The sequence below is a fragment of the Panthera uncia genome, assembly GCF_023721935.1.
Source record: "Panthera uncia isolate 11264 chromosome C1 unlocalized genomic scaffold, Puncia_PCG_1.0 HiC_scaffold_3, whole genome shotgun sequence".
Lineage (NCBI taxonomy): Eukaryota > Metazoa > Chordata > Mammalia > Carnivora > Felidae > Panthera > Panthera uncia.
Window position 1 is genome coordinate 61,932,968 of NW_026057584.1, and position 22,986 is coordinate 61,955,953.

The 22,986-nt window shown below is 36.7% G+C and overlaps 1 protein-coding gene across 3 annotated transcripts in view; it reads right to left on the minus strand.

The window, feature by feature from the left end:
* Positions 1 to 8,671: 8,671 nt before the first annotated feature.
* UBR3 (ubiquitin protein ligase E3 component n-recognin 3) overlaps positions 8,672 to 22,986 on the minus strand; it is a 246,149-nt gene continuing 231,834 nt past the window's right edge. For all 3 annotated transcript variants that reach the window (XM_049616028.1, XM_049616027.1, XM_049616026.1), the window contains one exon: positions 8,672 to 22,739. In XM_049616028.1, coding sequence (XP_049471985.1) covers positions 22,622 to 22,739 — 118 coding nt within the window. In that variant the 3' untranslated portion in view covers positions 8,672 to 22,621. The remainder of the gene's footprint in view (positions 22,740 to 22,986) is intronic.

The window sequence follows — 22,986 nt, forward strand, 5'->3', positions numbered from 1 at the left end:
AAAAAAAAAAAAAAACACCACTTACAGGGGCGCCTGGGTGGCTCAGTCCGTTAAGCGTCCGACTTCGGCTCAGGTCATGATCTCACGGTCTGTGAGTTCGAGCCCCGCTTCGGGCTCTGTGCTGACAGCTCAGAGCCTGGAGCCCATTTCAGATTCTGTGTCTCCCTCTCTCTCTGCCCCTCCCCTGTTCATGCTCTCTGTCTCAAAAATAAATAAACATTAAAAAAGATTTTTTTTAATAAAATAAAATAAAAATACCACTTACAAAATGAAGTCTCAGGTATAAATCTCATCTTCAGCCTTAGATTGTTTTTCAAAATCCTACTGTACTAGGGCATTTAAAAGTGCTAAACTGAAGTTCAAAAACAGACAAAAGCAATGGTACCAGAAGACAGAAACGTCATGGGGAGGAGACAGGATGTAGGATTTGGGGTAGAGCATAGGGGGACTTCTGATTTCTCTGGTACTATTCCATGTCTTGCCTTGGGTGATGATATGTTTCTTTTGTGATCATTCACTAGAGTAGACAGCTATGAATTGTGTACTTTTCTGTTTTCTGACTGTATGTTCTCCATCAAAATTCTTAAAAATAATAGTGACAAGCATAAAAGGAAAATACAGAGTGCTATCATGTCTTGAAACATTGTAAAACTGCATTTTGAAACTGCATTTGGCATTAACCAACTAAATGTTAGCAGAATGATTTGAGAAATGTTTATTTAACTTCATATAAAATATTTTTGTTTCATAAAATTTGTATCATCCTCATCCATATTTTCCTCACATTATTACCTATCAATGCCAGTAACTGTTGTTACAATGGCTAACACCAATCATCCTTACAAAACTCAAGGATGCTTTCCTTTGTGGGATAGGTGGTCTTAAGGTCATAGAGTTGGGATAATCCCCCAACTACATAAGGCCCATCTTTCATTTGTTTCCACCATCCCAATTCCTCTATTTCCCTCTCTGTCCTCCCCTTATCCCCAGATATAGGTAAGTAGATAATGCCCTTGTGATTATCCTTGGATGTTACTTTATTCTTTAAAATTATAAATCATAGAAAGTTTTAGTTATTAGGATGAATAAACTCTAGAACTCTGATGTATAGCATGGTGACTATAGCTAATAATACTGTATTATATACTTAAACTTTGTTAAGAGAGTAGATCTGAAATGTTCTCACCACACACACACATACACACATACACACACACACACAAATGATAACTACGTGAGATGAGGAATAGTTAATTAGCTTAATTGTGGTAATCATTTCACAACGTATACATGTATCAAAATATCACATTGTGCACCATAAATATATACAATTTTGTTAATTGTATTTCAATAAAACTGGAAGGATTATAGTTTTCTATGTGTGTAAAATTTTAATTTATATAAATGGCTTATACCATAGATATTTACTCGTTTTTTCCACCTGACACCATGGTTTTGAACAATTATCTCTCATGCTATGTGCACATCTAGCTCATTATTTCTGACTGCTGCAGCATTCATTCAGTGTGTATCTTCTACTTTTCTATCCATCTTTTTCTTCTGTGATGAACAACAGAAAGTACTGCGCACCTCCTATCCATCTCCTGCACAAATGTTTCTCTGGAATATATATTGAGGGTTGGGATAGCTGGGTCACCAAGTATGTACATTAATCTTTGCTTGGTACCACCAAAATGCAGCTCTAAATAGTATCTCTTTATACTTTCAGTTTGTATTTCCCTGTTAGTGAGGTAGAGCATTTCTTTCACAGATATTAGTCATTTAGATTACTGGTTCTGTGAACTGCCTATTCATACCCTGTGCCCATTTTTCTACTAGGTTTCCAAGTACTCTTTACTGATTTAAACAAGTCCTCCCAAAAGTGTAAAGTACAAAGTAAATAATTTGATGTCAAACATTAAACATTTTTCTTCCATGAATAACATTATGGGCAGAATGCAAAGTATACACAGATAACCAAATGTGGGAAGATATTTGCAGGATCTAAAGTATCATGGGGGTCTCCATTTTAACTTATTTAAGCCCCCCAATGATCATAGAAGTCAGTGCCCTTATAACTCCATTTTAGAGATGAGAAAACTGAGGCCAGAGAGGCTAAATAACTCACCTACAATCCAATAGCTAATTAGAAGATTATCGGATTTTCAAGTCTATCCTCTGGGACGTCTGCTTTTCCTTTCCACAAGTAAGAAGCTTGAAAGTCATCACTCGAACTGAACAAGTAAAAAGCTGAACTGACTGAAAAACAAGTCTTCCTGGATAAGAGAGGGGAGGATACAGGGCAAACCACTGCCCCCCAACACTTGAGAGGAAAATACAGGAAGGCGCAACTGACTAAAGCAGAGACTCAGGAGGAGAAAAGCCTGTGGGAACCCTTGAGGGGATAGAAAAGCTGAATTGGAATTGACAAATTGCTGGAGGCTCAGTGTGGACAAGTCTGAGAGTTAAAAACTCCAGGGGGATCTGGTCACGAGGGGCGCCCACAATATTATGAGATTTACCTCCAGCAGCTTGATCGCGTTCCCAAAGTAAGTATCAGAGAAAAATCCCTCCTATTTCTGGCAGGAGGAGCAGAAAAGAAACCTTTTGAAATGCATCAGAACACAGTGTTCTTAACAAGGCCTGCCCTAGGGTGACATTAGTTAAGCCAAGCCTAACCAGCTGGGGTTATCAGAGCCTAATTGACCTGAGGAAGAGAAATACCAGCTGTAGCCATTTGTTCCACAAAAGAGAGAGAAAAAGACTGAGAAAACCTCTGAAGTTCAGTCCAGAGGCACAGGCTCACTAAAAGACTGAGACCTACGCTCCTTATCAGGGAAATACAAATCAAAACCACACTCAGATACCACCTCACGCCAGTCAGAGTGGCCAAAATGAAGAAATCAGGAGACTATAGATGCTGGAGAGGATGTGGAGAAACAGGAACCCTCTTGCACTGTTGGTGGGAATGCAAATTGGTGCAGCCGCTCTGGAAAGCGGTGTGGAGGTTCCTCAGAAAATTAAAAATAGACCTACCCTATGACCCAGCAATAGCACTGCTAGGAATTTATCCAAGGGATACAGGAGTACTGATGCATAGGGGCACCTGTACCCCAATGTTTATAGCGGCACTCTCAACAATAGCCAAATTATGGAAAGAGCCTAAATGTCCATCAAGTGATGAATGGATAAAGAAATTGTGGTTTATATACACAATGGAATACTACGTGGCAATGAGAAAAAATGAAATATGGCCTTTTGTAGCAACATGGATGGAACTGGAGAGTGTGATGCTAAGTGAAATAAGCCATACAGAGAAAGACAGATACCATATGGTTTCACTCTTATGTGGATCCTGAGAAACATAACAGAAACCCATGGGGGAGGGGAAGGAAAGAAAAAAAAAAAAAAAAGAGGTTAGAGTGGGAGAGAGCCAAAGCATAAGAGACTGTTAAAAACTGAGAACAAACTGAGGGTTGATGGGGGGTGGGAGGGAGGGCAGGGTGGGTGACGGGTATTGAGGAGGGCACCTTTTGGGATGAGCACTGGGTGTTGTATGGAAACCAATTTGACAGTAAATTTCATATATTAAAAAATAAAATAAATAAAAAAATAAAAAAAGGCAAAAAAAAAAAATAAAAGACTGAGACCTAATCATAAGACTGTAGAACACTTCCCCTCCCCCAACACTTTACCACCATGTTACTAAAGGCCTACTTACAACAGTTTCTTTTTCCCAGTACATCATGTCTGGCTATCAAGAAAAAATTAAAAGACATACCAAAAGGTAATAAACACAACTTGGAAAGACAGGACAAGCATTGGAACCAGATATGGCAGGGATGTTGGAATTATTAGACTGAAAATTTAAAACAACTATGATTAATACGCTAAGAGCTCTAATGGGTAAAGTAGACAGTATGGAAAATCGGAGGGGCAATGCAAGAGATTGGAATTCTAAGAAATGGAATTCTAAAGAGATGGAAATTCTACGAAAGCACCAAAAAGAAATGCTAGAGATCAAAAACTCTAACAGAAATGAAGAATACCTTTGATGGGCTTGTTAGTAGACTGGACACAGTTGAAGAAAGAATCTCTGAGCTAGAGAAGATCTCAATAGACCCCTGAAACACTGAAAAGCAAAGAGAACAAAGACTGGGAAAAAAATGCAGAACAAAATACTCAAGGGGGCTCCTGGGTGGCTCAGTCCGTTGAGTGTCCAACTCTTGATTTCAACTCAGGTCGTGGGATCGAGCCCTGCATGGGGCTCTCCCTGAATGTGAAGCCTACTTGGGATTCTCTCACTCTCTCTGCCTCTCCCTCTGCCCCCCACCCCTCTTGTGTGCTCTCACTCTCTCTCCTTCTCTCTCTCAATTTAAAAAAGATGTTTAAGCAGGGTGCCTGTGTGGCTCAGTCAGTTGAACAACAGACTTTGTTCAGCTCAGGTCATGATCTCACAGTTTGTGAGTTTGAGCCTCGCATTGGCTCTGTGCTGACAGCTCAGAGCCTGGAGCCTACTTTGGATTTTGTGTCTCTGTCTCTCTGCTACCCGCCCCCCACCCCCACCCCGCTCATGCTCTGTCTCTGTCTCTCTCTCTCAAAAGCAAATAAACATTTTTTAAAATTTTTAAATATCCAAGAAATGTAGGAGAGCTACAAAATGGGAATACAAGAAGGTGAAGAGAGAGAGAGAGAAAGGAACAGAAGAAATATTTGAATCAATAATGACTGACAATTTTTCCAAATTAGTGTCAGACACCAAACCATAGATCCAGTAAGCTTAAGAACAGCACACAGGAGGGGCGCCTGGGTGGCGCAGTCGGTTAAGCGTCCGACTTCAGCCAGGTCACGATCTCGCGGTCCGTGAGTTCGAGCCCCTCGTCGGGCTCTGTGCTGACAGCTCAGAGCCTGGAGCCTGTTTCAGATTCTGTGTCTCCCTCTCTCTGACCCTCCCCTGTCCATGCTCTGTCTCTCTCTGTCTCAAAAATAAATAAAACGTTAAAAAAAAATTTTTTTTTTAATTCTCCCTCTTGCTACCCTTTATAGTTCAGTTTGCTTGTAAGGAAGGTAACAATAAGAAAGAGAATGAATTAAGAGCCCAGTCTGGGAGCACATTCATGGAGGTGAATGTGGAAGCAGTAAATGGAAGAAGACTATCAAGGAACTGTCACTAAGCCAGACTTTCTACTGCGTTAGGGATTCTTGCTTGGGGACCTGCAACCATTGCTCATGGCTCCTCTGAGAAGACAAAACTCTTAAGTAGAAAGAGAGTAACATTGCTTCTGCTACACTGCCCCCAGATTGTCAGCTTAACCTTCATCTCCTGCCCTGCATCTCCCCAGCCTGGCCGATTCACTCACTCTCTGACTTCTAATTCACCAAGAGCTACACCGAATCCTCAAATCCCTCAGTGACGTTGGCCTGCCTAATCTAACAACCCCAGGTAACCATACCCCGCATTTACTGAGCCACCCAGGCACCCTTCCTCAGTAACTTTTAATAACCTCACTTTCCTCACCTCCGGTATCCAACAGACTGGGCTTTTGAGCACCTTTTCGTGGTCCCCTAGTTTTTCCTCCATTTCTCTCCGACCCTGATCATTTCTCATGTGCACCATTAAAATAATAATTTCATTCTCCTTCACAGTGATGCAGGGCTCTTTCCCTCAAAACTCAGCATGGAGAACATCACTTCCCTGCTCAAACTCCTGTGATGGCTCATTGTCTATGAAGGTAAACTTTTGGCGTTTAAAGGCATCCATTCCCTAGATAAGTGTGCTCTATAGCCAATCACCCCTTTCTTCTGCTGCTCCTTCACTATCTTTTTTACCTGTTTAATGAAATTCTATGCATCCATAAAGGCCACTTTCAACGCCATCTTCTCTGTTAAGCTTCTTTGACCTCCTAGATGGAATTAATCCTCTGTGGCATTCCTGTTACTTCATTCTTTTTTAAAAAAAGATTTTATTTTATTTTTAAATGTTTATTTATTTTGAGGGAGAGAGAGAGAATCCCAAGCAGCCCCAATGTGGGGCTCTATCCCACAAACTGTGAGATCATGACCTGAGCCAAAATCAAGAGTTGGACGCTTAACCGACTGAGACACCCAGGCGCCTTCATTCTAACAATTATTTAAGTCTGCCTAGAAATATGGTTCATGAACATTTACAACATTGCAGTTGCCTCAGTCATTTTCAATACAGCAGAATACTAAAGACAGATCATGGCTTTTATATTTAAAGTAAGGTTTAAATCCCAATTCCTTTGCTGACTATGTGACATTGCACCAATTAACCTCTGTGAGCCTCATTTCTTCATCAGTAAAATGGGGAAATAGTATCTGTCCAATAAGGTTCCTGTAAGAATTAAACAGGATAATGTGGATAAAATGCCAAGCACAATATCTTCTTATTCATAGTAGGAACTAAAAATATTAGCTCAATTCTCCACTTTGTATCATACCTAGTACCTAAGGCAAGGCTTTAGGAACAGCAGGCTGTTTAAAAATGTTTCTTGGATAAAAAGTTGATAATATTGAGATTGTATTAAAAGAGTCTAAGGAATTATAGCTAAATTCACAAAATAGCTGAAAACTGAGAAGAGATCGGGAGGAAAACATTTTTTTAATGTTTTTATTTTTGAGAGAGAGAGAGAAAGAAAGAAAGAAAGAAAGAAAGAAAGAAAGAAAGACCATGAGCAGGGGAGAGGCAGAGAGAGGGAGACAGAGAATCCAAAGTGGGCTCCATGCTGACAGCAGAGATTCCCGCATGGGGCCTGAACTCACAAACCTCGAGATCATGACTTGAGCTGAAGTTGGACACTTAAGCGACTGAGCCACCCAGGAGCCCCAGGAAAACAACATTTTTAAAGAGAGAGAAAAGGGAAGGATGAGCTTTAGGAAATAGACCAATAAACAGGGATTCCTGGGGTCAGGGGCCAGGAGGAGGGCAGTGTGTGTGTGTGTGTGTGTGTGTGTGTGTGTGTGTGTGTTTAACTTCTTAATGAATACCAATAGTAATAATATAATCAACTTCACCTTTGAGGCATCTATTCAAATTGTGTCCATATTCTCAAATGTTCTCTCATCTTTCTATCTTATCAGAAATGCCGGGCAATGGACATTTCACTCAATTCTCTGTATTTATCTGTTTCAGATTATTTGCAACAAGAACAAGTACTTTTACAAATGTTTTTCTCAATCACAAGAGTAATTAGTTGACAGGCTTACCCTTCCTTGTCCACCAATTCAGGGTCTTAATCTGACGTGCTGACTCTATTGCACCCTGTAGGTGGAATTGGTAAGACGAATTATGGGATAGGTGAGGTATGGGAAGGGCACTTCAATATTAGGGTAAATTGAAAAAATCCCCTAACCTACCAGACTAAATAAGAGTGAGTTTACAAAACAGGTATGGGAAATGCCTGATGACATATATGAGAAGAGACCCACCTGCTAGCTACCATGCAGCATTTGTCTTATTTTCCTCTATAAAACCAAATTGATATCCTGAAGCATCAAAGAGAAGAAAAGACATAGAAGAACCAAGAGAATAATTTCCCTAACAGATTTGAAAGAGCCTGTTTATATCATCCTTTAGAGAAATAAAATTATGCATGACAAATTTTATCAGTAGCAGAGTTACTGCACAGTAATAATAACATAGATGAGAACCATAGGTTCTTATTTTATAAATAATTGTGGAAAATTACAGAGAAGTAATTTTTTGAAGCAACTCTTCAAATAAACAAGAACATTTAGGAGAAATTGCTTGCCTATAATGTCCATTCCAGGCAAGCAACCAATCTGTGTATATCTGGGTCTCCAAGGTGATGGAATTATCTGTACATGATCATTCATCATGGATATCCCCTTAGGAAAAATTAAAGTGAAGAGTATTGATCTGAAGAAATGTAAAGGTCATTGAAAAAAATAAATAAGCTTAAAACAACCCAAATGTTATATAAGGAAAGAAAACCCTGAGGAAAAAATTACATAATTATGATTCTTTTAAAGAATCCAGATGATACAACTAGTTTGGAAACTTAGAAAATGTACTAGCAAATGGATGCCAAAAGAAATATAATCTATTTTTTGAAGGCAACAAACTAGAGTATCTGAGTCAATATATGGGTCAATATAAACAACTAACATTGAAATAAAATATTTGACCTCAGATAGAAATTCTCAAACATTTTAGGCCAAAAGCATTTAGTTTTATTTCATCCAAATTTTCTCATTGACCTTTATTACTTGCTTAAGTATATTTTACTTACCATAGTTATAATCCTTTCAGGTAAATATTTTACTTAACTTTGACATCTTCTGCTTTACATCTAAAGTCGGTAATCTCTGGGGGTTTTATTTTAATGATTACTTCTCTTTAGAACACTCAAATAACAGAAATATAAAGTGATTTTGTAAACATTTTAAGAATTAATATTTATTTTTTAAAAACCTGTTACAGAGGAAAATGTTAACTTTAGTTAAAATGTCTACATAGAAAAACATAAAATATGAATATCTAAGTGACTATAATAAACACTTCCATTTGGAAAATAGAAAAATTAAAGAAATACAACAGTTATTGATTCACAGCAATTCTGAAATGTGCCTGGCAAGATATTTGAAGGCCCTTTATCTGATAGGTGTGTATTTCTTGATTAGGTCCAGATTCTACTTCTTGGGAGGATCTCCCTTGTGCATTGCTCTTTGTGGCCTGTGGCTCCACGCTCTGGGAAGATGTTCCTTTTCCATTATACTACTTGTCTCCTTGGGAGCCGCACAGCTCTCTGACAGCCTACTTTTTTTTTTCAATATATGCTTACCGAGTCATTTCAAGTTCTGAAGAGTCACAGACTTCTAATATCCTGATTCATAGTTTCTTTACTATAACTCTCTTGAAAATATAGTAAGACTTCTTTTTTCTATTGGTGTTCAGTCAGTTCCATGTTTCAAAAGCTCTAACAACAGCTCTTTTCTAGACATTCTTCTTAAATTTTCTCTGTATCATTGCTTTCTAGCTTCCAGGACTCTCTTTCCACTTATTTGCAGGTAAATTAAGCTTATCAGACCTCAGTGTGAGAGCCACAATTTTAGTCTCTTTTCCACAACCATTTTGTCCAACTGAAGGGATATACTGCACACCACACCCTTAGTTTGATCTTTACTCTGAAACAAGTACTTTCACAAAGTCTTTTCAGAGGTTTTAACAATGACATCAAGACGGTAATCTCATTTCATCTTTCAGAAGGCTGAGTTTAATGTTACTCAAAGCTTGTTCAGTTTTATCTTTTAGTAATTGTGGTTGAGAGAAGTTGCGCTTTCCAACTCTTCAACTCCCCAAATTTCTAGACCGTGTTGTTGTTTATTCCTGCTACAAAATGGTCAGTTCTTCTCTGAGTTCATCTTCTCTTGTAATACCTTGTGTAATGCAGCCAACAGCGGGCAACACATTCTGTTTTCCAACCCTCTCATTAGGTATCTTATCATCTTATAAATTATTGCAGACAACAGCTTAACAAATATTTTGTCCTTAGATAACATAGATCTCCCTTTCATCCTTCAATATCAGCTTTCTTGCTATTACCTTCAACTCTTAAACCATTGACATATATTTTATTTTTTTGTCACAAAAAATCCCATTCCTCATAGCAATTTCTCTTTCAGTAAGGATAATCCAGGTTATATTGCAATAACAAGCAACTACAAGAATCTCATCATATGAAAACATTAGGCTTATTTTAGTTCATGTTTGTTTTGCTTATCCAGCACAGAGTTGGCTTGTTTTCAAACTGGGACCCAGTAGCACTCTGGGACAGAGTAGCCACCACCCAGAGCATCGCCAGTTGCCGTGACAGTGGGATAAACAACAGGATGAATCATTCACTGGCTTTTAAAGATTATAAAGGAAGCACACATCACTTCTAATCACATTACATTGGCCAAAGCAAATTATATGGCTATATCTAGTTCAAGGGGGTAGGAATTACAATCCTAACTAACATGAACCTGAAAGTAAACTAGAAAATACTAGGTGGACAGCATTAATGACTCCAATATATTTATTATTTTGCTTTTCACATTTAGGGGTAGCATCTATCTGGTACAGATTTTGGTATGGTGTGATGGGATCCAATGTAGATACCAATATCATTTATTGAAAAGCCCATTCTCTCCCCCACTGTTATGCAGTGCTACTTTTGTTATAAATCAAGTGTTCATATATGCACAACTCTGTTTCTGGGCTCTGTACTCTATTTCTTTTGTTTATTTATCTATCCTTACCCCAACTGCACATTATCTTTTTTTGAGAGAGAGAAAGCACGCATGCATAAGCTGGGGAGGGGCAAAGGGAGAAGAAGAGAGAGAATCTTAAAGATTTTTTAAAATGTTTTTTATTTATTTTGAGAGAAGGGGGTGCAGAGAAGAGAGGGAGAGAATCCCAAGCAGGCTCTGCACTGTCAGCAGAGCAGCAGCCTTATGTGAGGTTTGAACTCACAACTTTAAGATCATGACCTGAGCCAAAATCAAGAGTTGGATGCTTAACCAACTGAGCCACCCAGGTGCCCCTCAATTACATATTATCTTAATTCCTTATTGAACTACTGTTAAGTCTTGATAACAAATAGAACAAGTCTTGTCCAGAACCTTGTTCTTCTGTAAGAATATCTTGGCTTAACTTGGACCTCTGAATTTCCATATAAAATTTAGAATCAGCATATCTTTGAGTTTTGGTTGCCTGGCAATGTAAGGAAAAAGAACATCTTGGAGTGCCTGGGTGGCTCAGTTGGTTGAACCTCTGACTTTGTCTCAGGTCATGATCTCCCGGTTCGTGAGTTCAAGCCCCACATCGGGCTCACTCCTGTCAGTGCAGAGCCTGCTTTGAATCCTCTGTCCCCTTCTCTCTCTGCCCCTCCCCTGCTTGTGTTGTCTCTCTCAAAAATAAATAAAACATTAAAAAAGATAACATCTTAATAATGAGTCTACTAATTTATAACATGTAAGTCTGTTCAGATTTTTATTACCTTTGATTTTTCACATTAATATAATTTTATCTAAAGAAGTCTTGCAAATCTCTTATTAGATTACCTTATAGGTATTTGATACTTGTATGCTTTTGTAGATAGTATGTTCTAAAATTTTATTTTTTGGTAAATAGAAATAATTGATTTTTGTATGTTGATTTTATTTCTAGTAACTATCTAAACTCTAACTGGAATAATTTATCTATAGATTCTTTTGGATTTTCTGTGTACACAATCACATCATTGTTGAATACTGACTTTATTTTTTTCCTCTTCAATCATTATTAGGATATTAGTACAATCTTGAACTAAATAGTAGTTCAGGACATCTGCTCTTGTTGCCAATCTCAAAGGGAAACATTTCAATGTTTCACCATAAATACGATCTTTGCAGGTTTTTTCTTGGTATGTAACCTTTATCAGATTAAGGAAACTATCTTCTATTCCTAATTTATTAATAATTTTAACTGTGAATGCATGTTAGATTTTTGTCACATGATTTTTTTTTGTATCTACTGATGTTAACATTTTCTCCTTTATATGTTAATGTGGCCGATTACATTGATTGGTATTTTAATGTTAAACAATCCTCCTATTATTTGAGAGATAAACTCAATTTGGTCATAATTTGTCATGGAAAATTTCAAACCATGTAAAAGTTGAGAGAATAACATAAAAATTCCCATGTACCCATCCTCCAGCCTCAATAATTACTAGTACATAAGCAACTTTCTTTCATCTCTATTCCCATATTCCCATTTCCCACACTCACCTCAGATTATTTTAAGGCAAACCCTAGACATTATGTCATTATTATCATATATACATCAGTGTATATCTCTAGAACTCTTTTTCAAAATATAGCCATAGTTTTTTCAGATGGGTCTCTTGTAAACATCATATGTTGGTTTTCTATTTAATCTGGGCTCACACCTTTTTCTTAACCAGGAATTCAGACTATTTCCACTTAATGTAATTTCTGTAAGTATGGATTCAAATGACTACCTTCTTATGTAATTATATTTCTCTCTACTGACTACATTTCTTTTTCACTCCTTTCATGTTATTTTTGATTGTTTTTTATTATTCCACTCTCTACTCCCACATTATTTTGGAAGTTTTACCCTCTTTCTATTCTATATTAAAGATTTTAAAAATTACCCTAGAAATTTACTTTCCAAGGTATAATGTTAATCTTATTTCTTTTACCAGAAAGTATTGAGTATGTCCCTATATCAGGTGAAATAAAAAGCCACAGAGGTAAGATGATTAAGCAGTCTGTTCCTTGAGGAACTTTAGTTTAAGTCAGGCCCTTTATTTTTCTTTTAAAGAATCTCTAGGTTTCCCAAGTTTAGACTACTACTTTTTTTCATTATGTAAACACCATATGTTTATAAAAAGAACTAAATATTTTATAAGCTTATTGTAGAGATTATCAACAGTCTATGACATCTTTTTCACATATTAATTTTTTGGTTTCAGATTGCTATTTCAGAGAATCCAGCTGCTCTGGATCTTGACAAATATCTTTCTACACATTATATCTATCCTCATAACAACCTTATAGTGAAGCATTATCATCCAATCAGGAATGTGATTTCAGTGAGATTAATTTTCCCAGGATCACATGGCTAGCGAGTGGTAGGCTGGATTTGAATCTAGATCTGCTTGTCTCTAATGCTTATACTTTTTTCCACCATATTACATGGCAGGATTTATCAAAATGAGGGCTAGAGAAATTGTAATGTGTATTAATACTTTAAGAGTACATGATTGGCACTTGATTTTATTGAGATGTAATTCACATACCATAAAATTCATTTTCTTAAAGCGTATTGTTCAGTGGTTCTTATTATATTCACAAAGTTGTACAACCATCACCATGATCTAATTCCAGAATATTGTTATCTCCCCCAAAAGAAACCCTTTTTGTATTAGCAGTCATTCCCTATTTCCTCCTCCCCCAGGACCTTGGCAATCTTTAATCTACTGTCTGTCCCTATGGATTTGCCTATCCTGGATATCCTAGCTTTTTTCTGTAGACTTTGTGTCTGGCTTCTTTGACTTAGCATGTTTTCAAGCTTCATCCATGTTATAACATGGATTAATGCTCCACTCCTTTTGGGGTTGAAAAACATTCTATTGTATGGATATACTACCTTTTGTTTATCCATTCATTGGTTTATTGTGGAGAATGTTGCTGTAAACATTTGTGTGCAAGTTTTTATAGGACCATGTATTTTTTGTTCTCTTAGGTATATACCTAGGAGTGTAATTGCTGGGTCGTGTGGTAACTCTACGTTCAATTTTTTGAGGAACTGTCAAATACAGCAACATTATTTTACATTCCCATCAGCAAAGCATGAGAGTTCCAATCTCTCCACAGTGTCAGCACTTGTTATTGTCCATCCTTTTGACTATAGCCATCCTAGTGGGCATGAAATAGTATCATACTGTGGCTTTGATGTGTATTTCCCTAATGGCTAATGACGTTGAGCATCTTCTTACGTGCTTATATGCCGTTTGTGTTATCTTCCTTGGAAAAAGTTTATTCAAATCCTTTGTCCATTTTTTAATTGGGTTGTCTTTTGGTCATTGTAGTTCTTTATATATTCTGCATATTAAGCATTATCTATATATGATTAATGAATATTTCTCTCCCATTCTGTGGGTTTCCACTTTCTTGATAGTGTTCTTTGATAAAGAAGTTTTTAATATGGATAGAGCCCAATTTATCTTTTTTTTTTTTTTTTTTGGAGGAGCTTTTTTTTTTAAGTTTGTGCTTTAGGTGTCATATCTAAGAAACTATTGCCCAATCCAAGGTCACAAAGACTTATAACTGTTTTCTTCTAATATCACCTTTACCCTTTTCTGAGACCATGTAAGAAATTTGAAACATTTCATTTATCCCTGCAGCTTATATTCTATCATTGTCAAACACTCACATACATACATATTGAAATCCCATATAATACATTATATTTTGTGCAACATGTTCATTTAGTTATACTCACATATTTACCACAAATTTTGTTATTTCTTACTGAAATTTAATCTTCCACCAGGGTTATTTTCTCTTTGTCTGAAAACCTTTTTTTTTGGGGGGGGGGGGGATTTCCCTTCTTTCCTTAAGGATCTGTTGCTATTAAATTCTTTCAATTTTTATTTTAATGTCTTTATTTTGCCTTCATTCTTGAAGAATATTTCTGTTGTATAGAGAATCTTTGAGTCATTTTCTTTCAACACTTTGAAGATATTTTTCTACTGTCTACTTGTTTCCAATGTACTATTCAGAAATCAGAAATCTGGAGAGTAGTTCATTCTTTTTCCAGTGAGAGGCGGTTAATATTTCTCTCTTCCCTTTTTTATTTTTATTTTTTGGCAGTTTCACTATGATGTGTCTAGGTATGGGTTCCTTTCTATTAATTCTACTTGGGTTCTACTGACTTCTTGAATTTATGGCTCAATGTCTTTCATCACTTGCAGAAAATCCTGTCATCTCTTTCAATATTGTCTCTGACACATTCTGTCTCTCCTATCTTTCTGGAACTTCAAGTATGTTTGACATTTTCATGATGTCCTCTAGGACTTTTACCTCTCTTACCTATTTTCCATCTTTTAGACTCTTCTGACCTATAATCCAGTCTACCAAGTCTTTCCTTAGCTGTGTCTCAAATGATTACACAGCTCCCTTGAGTTTTTTTCAGTACCAGAATTTCTAATTGGCTCTTTTTCTAATTAAAAAAAAAAAAAAATCACAATTTTAATATCTAGAATCCCAGTGGCCTGTTACTATTCTTTTTCTATTGATTCTGGTTTATGTGTATCATCTCATCATGTTCCTTTATTTGAAATATTTCTAGAAATAACTTTAGAATTTGGATGGTATCTTCCAGAGAGGAAGTTCTTTCTTTCTGCTAGTCACTGGAAAGCATTAGCAGTCTATAACCAAGACTTTTTCTAGAGCTGGAATTGCTACCTTCACTCCATCAGTTCTTCTGCTGAAGTTTTCCCAACTTGCGGTTGGATGAAGCCAATCTTTTAGTAGATTTGCTCAGAAACACTCACATTTGAGTGCTTATAATGGTTTCTTTACAGTGTTGGTACTTGAAAGGACAACCTGACCTTAAAGAAAATGATTGGGTGACTTTCTTTCTTGGGGTTTTTGAAAGTTCTGCTTTGCATGTTGCCTTGCTTTACATGTTGCATGTGAAGTCTAACACAGCATACTTACCTTGTCCTTCTCAGGTATTTTCTCTTTTTGCATCTGTAGGGCCTGAGAACTTCTATCTGTATAGTCTACTAGTGTTGTTCTAGGGTGTGTCTTGGATTTGATTAAGGGTCAATTTTTCTGGTACTCTGTGGGCTCTTTCAATATGAACTTGAGTCTTCTTTTATTTGAGGAAAGTTCTCTTAGTCTATGTCTTTTTAAAAACTTTACATTTTGAACAAATTTTAGACTTCCAGAAGTTACATGAATAGTGCAGATTTCCTATATATTCCTGTTTCCTCTAATGTTAACAACTCATATAACTATAGACAAATTATGAAAATCAGAAATTAGTATTAACTTACTATTAACTAAACTCCAGATCCAATTTGAATTTCACCAGTTTTTTCATTAATGTGTTTTTAGTGTCAAGATCTTGTCCAAGATCCCACATATTACAGTTAGTTATTCCTCCTTTGGCCCTTATAGTCTGTAACAATTTTTCAGTCTTTCCTTGTCTTTTACCTTGACACTCTGAAGAGTACTGCTAAGTTATTTTTTATAATGTCCTTTAGTTCGGTTTGTCTGATGCTTTCACATGATTAAAGTTATGTACTTTTTGCAATTTTATTACAGAAATAATATATATTTCTCAGTAAATCATATTAAGGGGTTCATCAAGTCAATAAGCTTTATTCCTGGTGATAGTAACTTTAATTACTGCATTAAAGTGGAGTCTACCATTCTCTACTATAAAGTTACTATCTTACCCTTTGTGGTTAATGAACATCTTGGGAGGCCTACTTTGAGACAGCACACATACTGTTGCTTCTTCAACTTCTGTCCACTCATTTGGCTTTTAAAGTTTTCTTCAGTAAGATGGGCCCCGAATAATCTCCACCTCCTGATACTTAAACACCCTTACATAAATCCCTCCCACATTGTACCAGAGTTGGTGTATGTGGCAGAAGTGATCATATGCCACTTCCATTAGGTTGTAAGACACTGAGGCTTTCATCTTGGCCTTTTTTATGTTCTCAGTCTCTCCTCCTCCTTCTTTTGGGTCACTTGTTCTAGAGAAAGTCGGCTGCTGTGCTGTTATCAGCCATGGGGAGAGTTCCACATGTCAAGAAACTTAAGTCTCTAGTCAACAGCCACAGGAGCGAGTCTGGAAGCAGATCCTCCAGCCCCGGCCAAGCTGCCCTGGCTGAGGCCTTAATCTTATGAGGGACTCTGAGGCAGAAACACCCAGCTAAGCTACTCTTGGATTCCTAAACCTCAGAATCTATGAAGTAATGAATACTGTTTCACTGCATTAATTTTATGGTAATTTGTTATACAGCAATTGATAACTAATGTAGTCTGAATAATTTAATCTGAACTTAAGAGAAGTCAGAAGTGTCTATGTTTTTTAATCATATTAGCTATTGTTTCTATTGTCCAAATGAGAAACCCAAGTGTGGGAGGCACTGAATTCGTGATCTAAAAGTCATTCACAACCCCTTTTTTCCTCCCTGTATTCCTCTAGCATAGAGGCTCAAAAGCTAAAACACTTACCTTCCCAGATTTCTTTGCATTTAATAGTAGCCATCTGATAGTACTAATGAGATGTTATGTAAAAGTGTGCTGGGAAAGGGCTTCTCTTGCTGAACACTGGACAAAGCCTTAGGAAGAAGCCTTTGACCTTTTTTCCTGTCTAGAAAACAAAGTTAGCAGCCATCTTGGTTTTGTTTTTACAGCAGCCTGGAGACTGACAGCTGTTTTGTAGCCATGAGGATGAAAGCTGTAATCTAACAATGTAGAAAAGGAAAAAGGTAGGGGTCTAGATCCATAATTATTTCTTTGTGCAGCTTCCCCTTACTGGTCTGCCTACTTTGACTTCCTTTTCCTTGAAACTAGTAAACCCCTTACTTCTTCAAGCCATTGTTTTAGTCAGGTTTTTTGTTTAAAAACAGGGCACATTCCTAACTAATATAATGAGGTGCAGTGAGGTCATTCAAACTCAGGTTGGCTGACTTCAAGCCCTAGATTCAGATGGTAAACCATCCCATCTGGATACAAGCAAAAACTAACTGAAAGTAGGTTTTGATGCAGACATGGTCAGATGTCCTGCAGGCAGGAGTATGACCTGGCCATTCTAGGGAGAGTCAGAAAATTGCGTTCTTCTCCTCTACTTCCTTGTCACTTTTCTGCTTTCTCACCTCCAGAAGCTATACTTTGGCTTCTACCTCTACCACTTCACCAGAACTAATCCTGGCAAACTGTGGCTGGCACCCTGTTTTTATAAGTGAAGTTTTGTTGGAACACAGCTATGCCCATTCACTTATGCATGTCAATGGATGCTGTTTGCATTGCAATGGCAGAATTGAATAGTTGAGACAGAAACCATCTGGCCCTTTATACAAAATGTTTGCTGACCTCTGCTCTAAACTAAGGCCATAGTGCTCTTTTTTAATATCACAATCTGCCCTAAAGTCTTACAATGACATCTATCCTTTTTTTTTTTTTTTTCTTTTTTTGGTCTCGGCTTAAACATCATTTCCTCCATGTGGTCTCCTGTGAACTCCCCAAGATACACGAGTCCACTGATTCCCACAGCCTTCTGCCTAATGTGCTGATAACATCTATTTACTTGTAATTACATACTTAGTATTGTTTTCCACTAGATAGTAAGCAAACACCCCTTCTGCCTTGTTCAGTGTGGTATCCCCAGCATTTAGCTCAGTATCTGGCACATAGTAGCCACTTAATAAATATCCCTTGCTCTCCCTTACTTTACTGAATTCTGTCAAGTCTCTTCTGATACTATCCACTTCTGTCTCTACCACAGCTCACCTAGCTGAGCCAACCATCATGTCTTCGCTCTTTGAATGGGTATCTAACAGGTCTTCCCACTCTGGATCTCTCTCCACAGTGCAGCCAGATTGATTTTTCTAAGACACAAATCTGAAGGCTTATAAAAACAGTTTGTAATTTAGATTTTATTCATCTCTCAAAAGTACCTATGTTCGAGTCACGACGATTCCCTTTCAGGTCTGTAAGTACAAGTTCCCTTTCAACCTTGGATCTTTGCCAATGGCATCCCCTTCAACTGACTGAAACACTACTCCCCACACCTCCACTTTCACCCAGGTATCTCCTACACAGTATTTGGGATCATCACAGACATCTGTATCCCCTGGAAGCCTCTTCATACTCCCAAGTCTGGTTTAGAGGTCCCTACAATAGTACCTTATACTCCACTTTCCTCCCTGCCAGCCTCCCCACCCCCAACACACAGCATTTGTAGCATTAATCACACAGAAAGCTATATGAGAAAAGCTTATAGGTTATCTGGCTTCTTTTCCATTGTATTTCCAGTATGCATCACTGCCTGTCACATAAGAGGAGCTCAATAAATATTTACTGAATGGATTCAAATGTTTCAACAGTAATTTGTCCTGATTCCAAATGAAAACTTTGAAAACTTGCATTAAATCTGCTCATTAAATCTTATCATGAATTCCAATCCTATACCCCTCAATTTACTTAGCATGGGCCCCACACTCATTCCAACCAGCACTCCTAATTCTCTTACCATCTGATACTGCACCCACCTAATTCCCAGTCTAACTTGTACCTTTAAGGTCCTGGACTGCTGATCTCAGGAGCTCTAAAAAGTCATAGAACCTTTCTAATTGGGTCCATTCAAATGTTATGGCCTCTAACCCTATTGGGCTCTCAATATGACTTCGTGGTGCTTCTCCTTATTTCTAGCCTATTCTCTCCTAGCATATGCATGAATCACTTACCACTTAATCAAGCCCCCAGATACACTAGGCCTGCTCACTGTCAACAGATGATCCTGCTCCTCTGTCATAACTTAAGAGGGAATCAGATATGAATCCTCTTAGTTTGCTCCAGACTTTCTTCCCTTTCCCTTTGTCTCTTTTCCTTTCTCTTAACCTGAAGCCTTTATCTGTGCTCTTGACCCTACTTCTCTGGCTTGCTTTTGGGTTCTGCCGCATCAGGCTTGGCATTGCCACATTTTACATGGTAACTCTACATAAGGTCCCATTATGCCTTTTCATTGTGTTGCCTCAGCTGGAGTCACATTCACTCCACTGCTACTTGATTATGGCACAGCAGAATGGTAGATAATAGCTCTTCTGTATTTCATATGCCTCATTATCAAGAGAGCTTGAAGGGTCACAACTTAAGAAGTGATCCTGTTGCCATCCTTCTGCCCACTCCAGCTCATCCAGCCAGATCATAAAGGAAAAGAACGATGTGCTATAAATGGGACTGAGACAGTCACAAGTCTTCTGCTCTCCCACCAACCATCACATGTCATACATAACCCCCAGTAAATGTATCTCATCTTGGTGATTTGATTCTAGAGCTTAAAACCCTGTTGTGTTTTGTTTTGTTGTTGTTCAACATGCCCTTAAAGATAAGCCAACAACAGGAACTTGAGAGTCAGCCATTACAATTCCGGAGATGGGATAGACTCTTGTGTTGTATATCCTCTTATGCTGCTGTCACCTCTAAGTCTTCAAGTGTTTTCAAATCAGCATCTTTTCCAAGTCACAGAAATCAAATCAGTAAATATCCAAATACATAAAACAGAAAAAAAGATGTGTGAATACAAATGGATTCCTAGTTGATAACTGCCTGGTAAACTGCAGGGTGGGAGGGGTAGGGGTGAACACCGTCAATTCCAGCACAACCACAGATCACTCAAAATAAACAGACTCATAAAGCACTTCAGATTTCTGAAGTGTAGCTGGAATTTTCAGAAAGCAGCAAGGACCACACAGTGTTCCTCAGATCTGCATATCCACTTCCTTCTCTCCTACTTCCAAAAACACACACACTTATACCAAGAGCTTTGTATTCATTTTAAGACAAGGACAGAAGAAATAGGAACTACTATGTAAACAAAAGGTATTAAGGGAAAGCAAACCCTTTATATTTAACCCTACCTTAAAGCAACTATTAGTTATGTTATGCTTTGATCTTTTCCACTATGCTCACTTATATATATTATTGTCAATACCTTTGAAAAAAAGAAAAACATGTAAGAATTAAACATTTTAAGGACCTTTCACAAACCAAATGACAGTAGGTTTTTATTAACATATCTTACAATGTTGATTATTCCTAGTTTTGTAATCTCTGCTTAATTATAAAGATTGATTTAGCCTCTACAGTAATGTACTGTATTTAAATGATCATTCATACAAGATATCACACCAGTACATTTTTTTTTTTTTTTGAATAATATACACACATCACTCTAGCTTGGACCTGTTATTTTTAAAAGTGGGTTTATAAATGGGACTTATAAAAGTTATGGGGGAAAAAATTAAAGTTCTAGTTTAGCAGCATGCATGTATGTAATTCAAGTACAATTTTCAACCAAGTGCTTTTTAAAAATTTACTGGTGACTAATTCACCAATATCAAAATAAACACTATCAAATACCCAAATTTTAATGTTAAGGCTAATATTTTCACTTCACATCCATATGCACAACCATAAAACATTCCATTTTAAATATGTAGTAATCAAAGTCGGAATACATTATACCATGTATATATAGCATCAGAGTTTCAAACTGTAGAATTATTCAAGTTCATGAATCCTGTAACAGTATTTACTAGAGATTTAAATTAGCATTTTGCTCTTCAACCACACTTACAAATGGTCTGGTATTCATAATGACCGATGCAAAAAATATGACAGGCTGAACTTATGATACAGTATTTAAAAAAGTAGCAATGTGTTGGAAAGGACAACTATTTAGTTAAACAGAATCAGTCTCATCTTTCAGAAAGTTATCTTAATATTTTGGAAATGTATATAAAAATAGCAAGCTATTTCCATGTATTTTATTGTAGAGCTATAGGTCATTTTTTGACATCTTGAACACATTTGAACATGTACTGTTCTGCTCTATTGTAATGCAAGACCATCATTTAATGTCCATTTTCACATTCTGTAATGTCATGTCATTTGATAATTTTTAGAACATAGATCTGACTTTATTTTTGTATTTTATCATTAGATGCTTTTTAGTTTTTTACATGTAAAAATGTAATTTTATATAACAAGCCATGGAAGTCCGAAGTACCAGGAACTGCTTGATAGCACTATATATTAAATAGTCATCAAATTACTAAATAATTTGGAAGAAAAATCTTGTTAGCAATATATAACATGCTTTTCTGTAATCTTCCTTCTCTATTTATAGAGTGGGTTTTAGCTCAATCATTCCCATTCTTACTGATTAAAACCCCGACAAACATAAATTGCTTTTCGCAGCAGCTTCTAAGAAGAATGCAGATGCGGCTCATTCATGAGGGTCATCACCACTGAGCCTCTTCTTTTCCTTTTGGGAAACCAAGCAGAAATAGCAGTGATTACGCTGCACAAATACAATATAGATGAACCTCTCGAGATGATAGGGAAGTTCCAAAACTAAGCTTCATTTGTGGGTAAGTCTGAGCATTTCCAATTCAATCATTTAAACAAAAACTTGGTTGGTAATAAAAGGGGGGCATGCACAAAATCAAAATCTGCCATGTGTATGCTCTTAAAACTTTCGATTTTACACCAAAATCTATTTGTTAATACCTCAAGTAATTCATCCAACTGAAATGGCAAATTTTGATTTTTAACGACTCCCTCCCCCAACCACACATATGTCCCCCAAAATGTACTGTATTATATTAACAGCAGCTATCTACTTATTTTACAACTATTTCAATTATTTACCTGGGGAGAATATTTATGAAATTCCTGAGAATGAATTAAGTTTTCAGCAAAGCCTTAAACTTTTAACAGATTCCTCACAATAAGAAAAAATTTTAAAGTCCTACTATTAGACCAACTTTTACTATACAGTATTTCACATAAATCATGTTTTACATTTTTTTTTCTAGTTACATACAGCAAAAATCTCAAATCAACACAAGAATGGCAGAGGGAAAAGATGCACTGTGTTTAGCAGATGCAAATTAAAACACACAGATATAAAGAAGCAGTAAAACTTTAAATAAATCACACCCACTCTAAGTATCAATGAATAGCTGATATGCATTGCTGGGAGAATAATTTTTAAATGATTTTGTCAACAAGTTGTGCTTATTATTAATTGTGGACTTAAAAAAAAAAGGACCATTAAAGAATGATTTAACTTGTTATTTGTTATGTTCTCCAGATACTTAAAAAAAAGTTTATTATACCATTAATGTCATTACCAAGCACCTAATTTTGGAAAGGCTTCATAATATATGTTTTCTTTTTCTCTCTCAGCAAAAGCGTTAATCCCCAAAACTAAGGTAAAGCTTATTGTTGATAAATTCTTAATGAAAATGATATAATGCAATGCTGAGGTGGTGAATCACAGCCCATTGTAATGTGGACCCCATCTTTTATTGATGTGATCAAAAGTATGAGAAATCCACTGCTGCTCAAGAACTTTGTATCTTTCTTTACAAATGTAGAGAGGCTTGCCTCGCCTAGAATAAAAAGGGAAAAAAAGGCATTAAAAGTAATACAATACAGTGAAGATTTCACACACATTATTAAAAAATAGATTCTTTATGGTAAAAATCTCATATAGTAATCTGGTTTATTTCCTATTTCCTGAGCATATGGACGTGGAAAGTATCTCAAAAACTAGAAATAGCTCTAAAGTAATGACTGTCAGAATTTCTTGATAGAAAACATATTTGTTATTACAATTACAAAGCCAGGAATGGTACA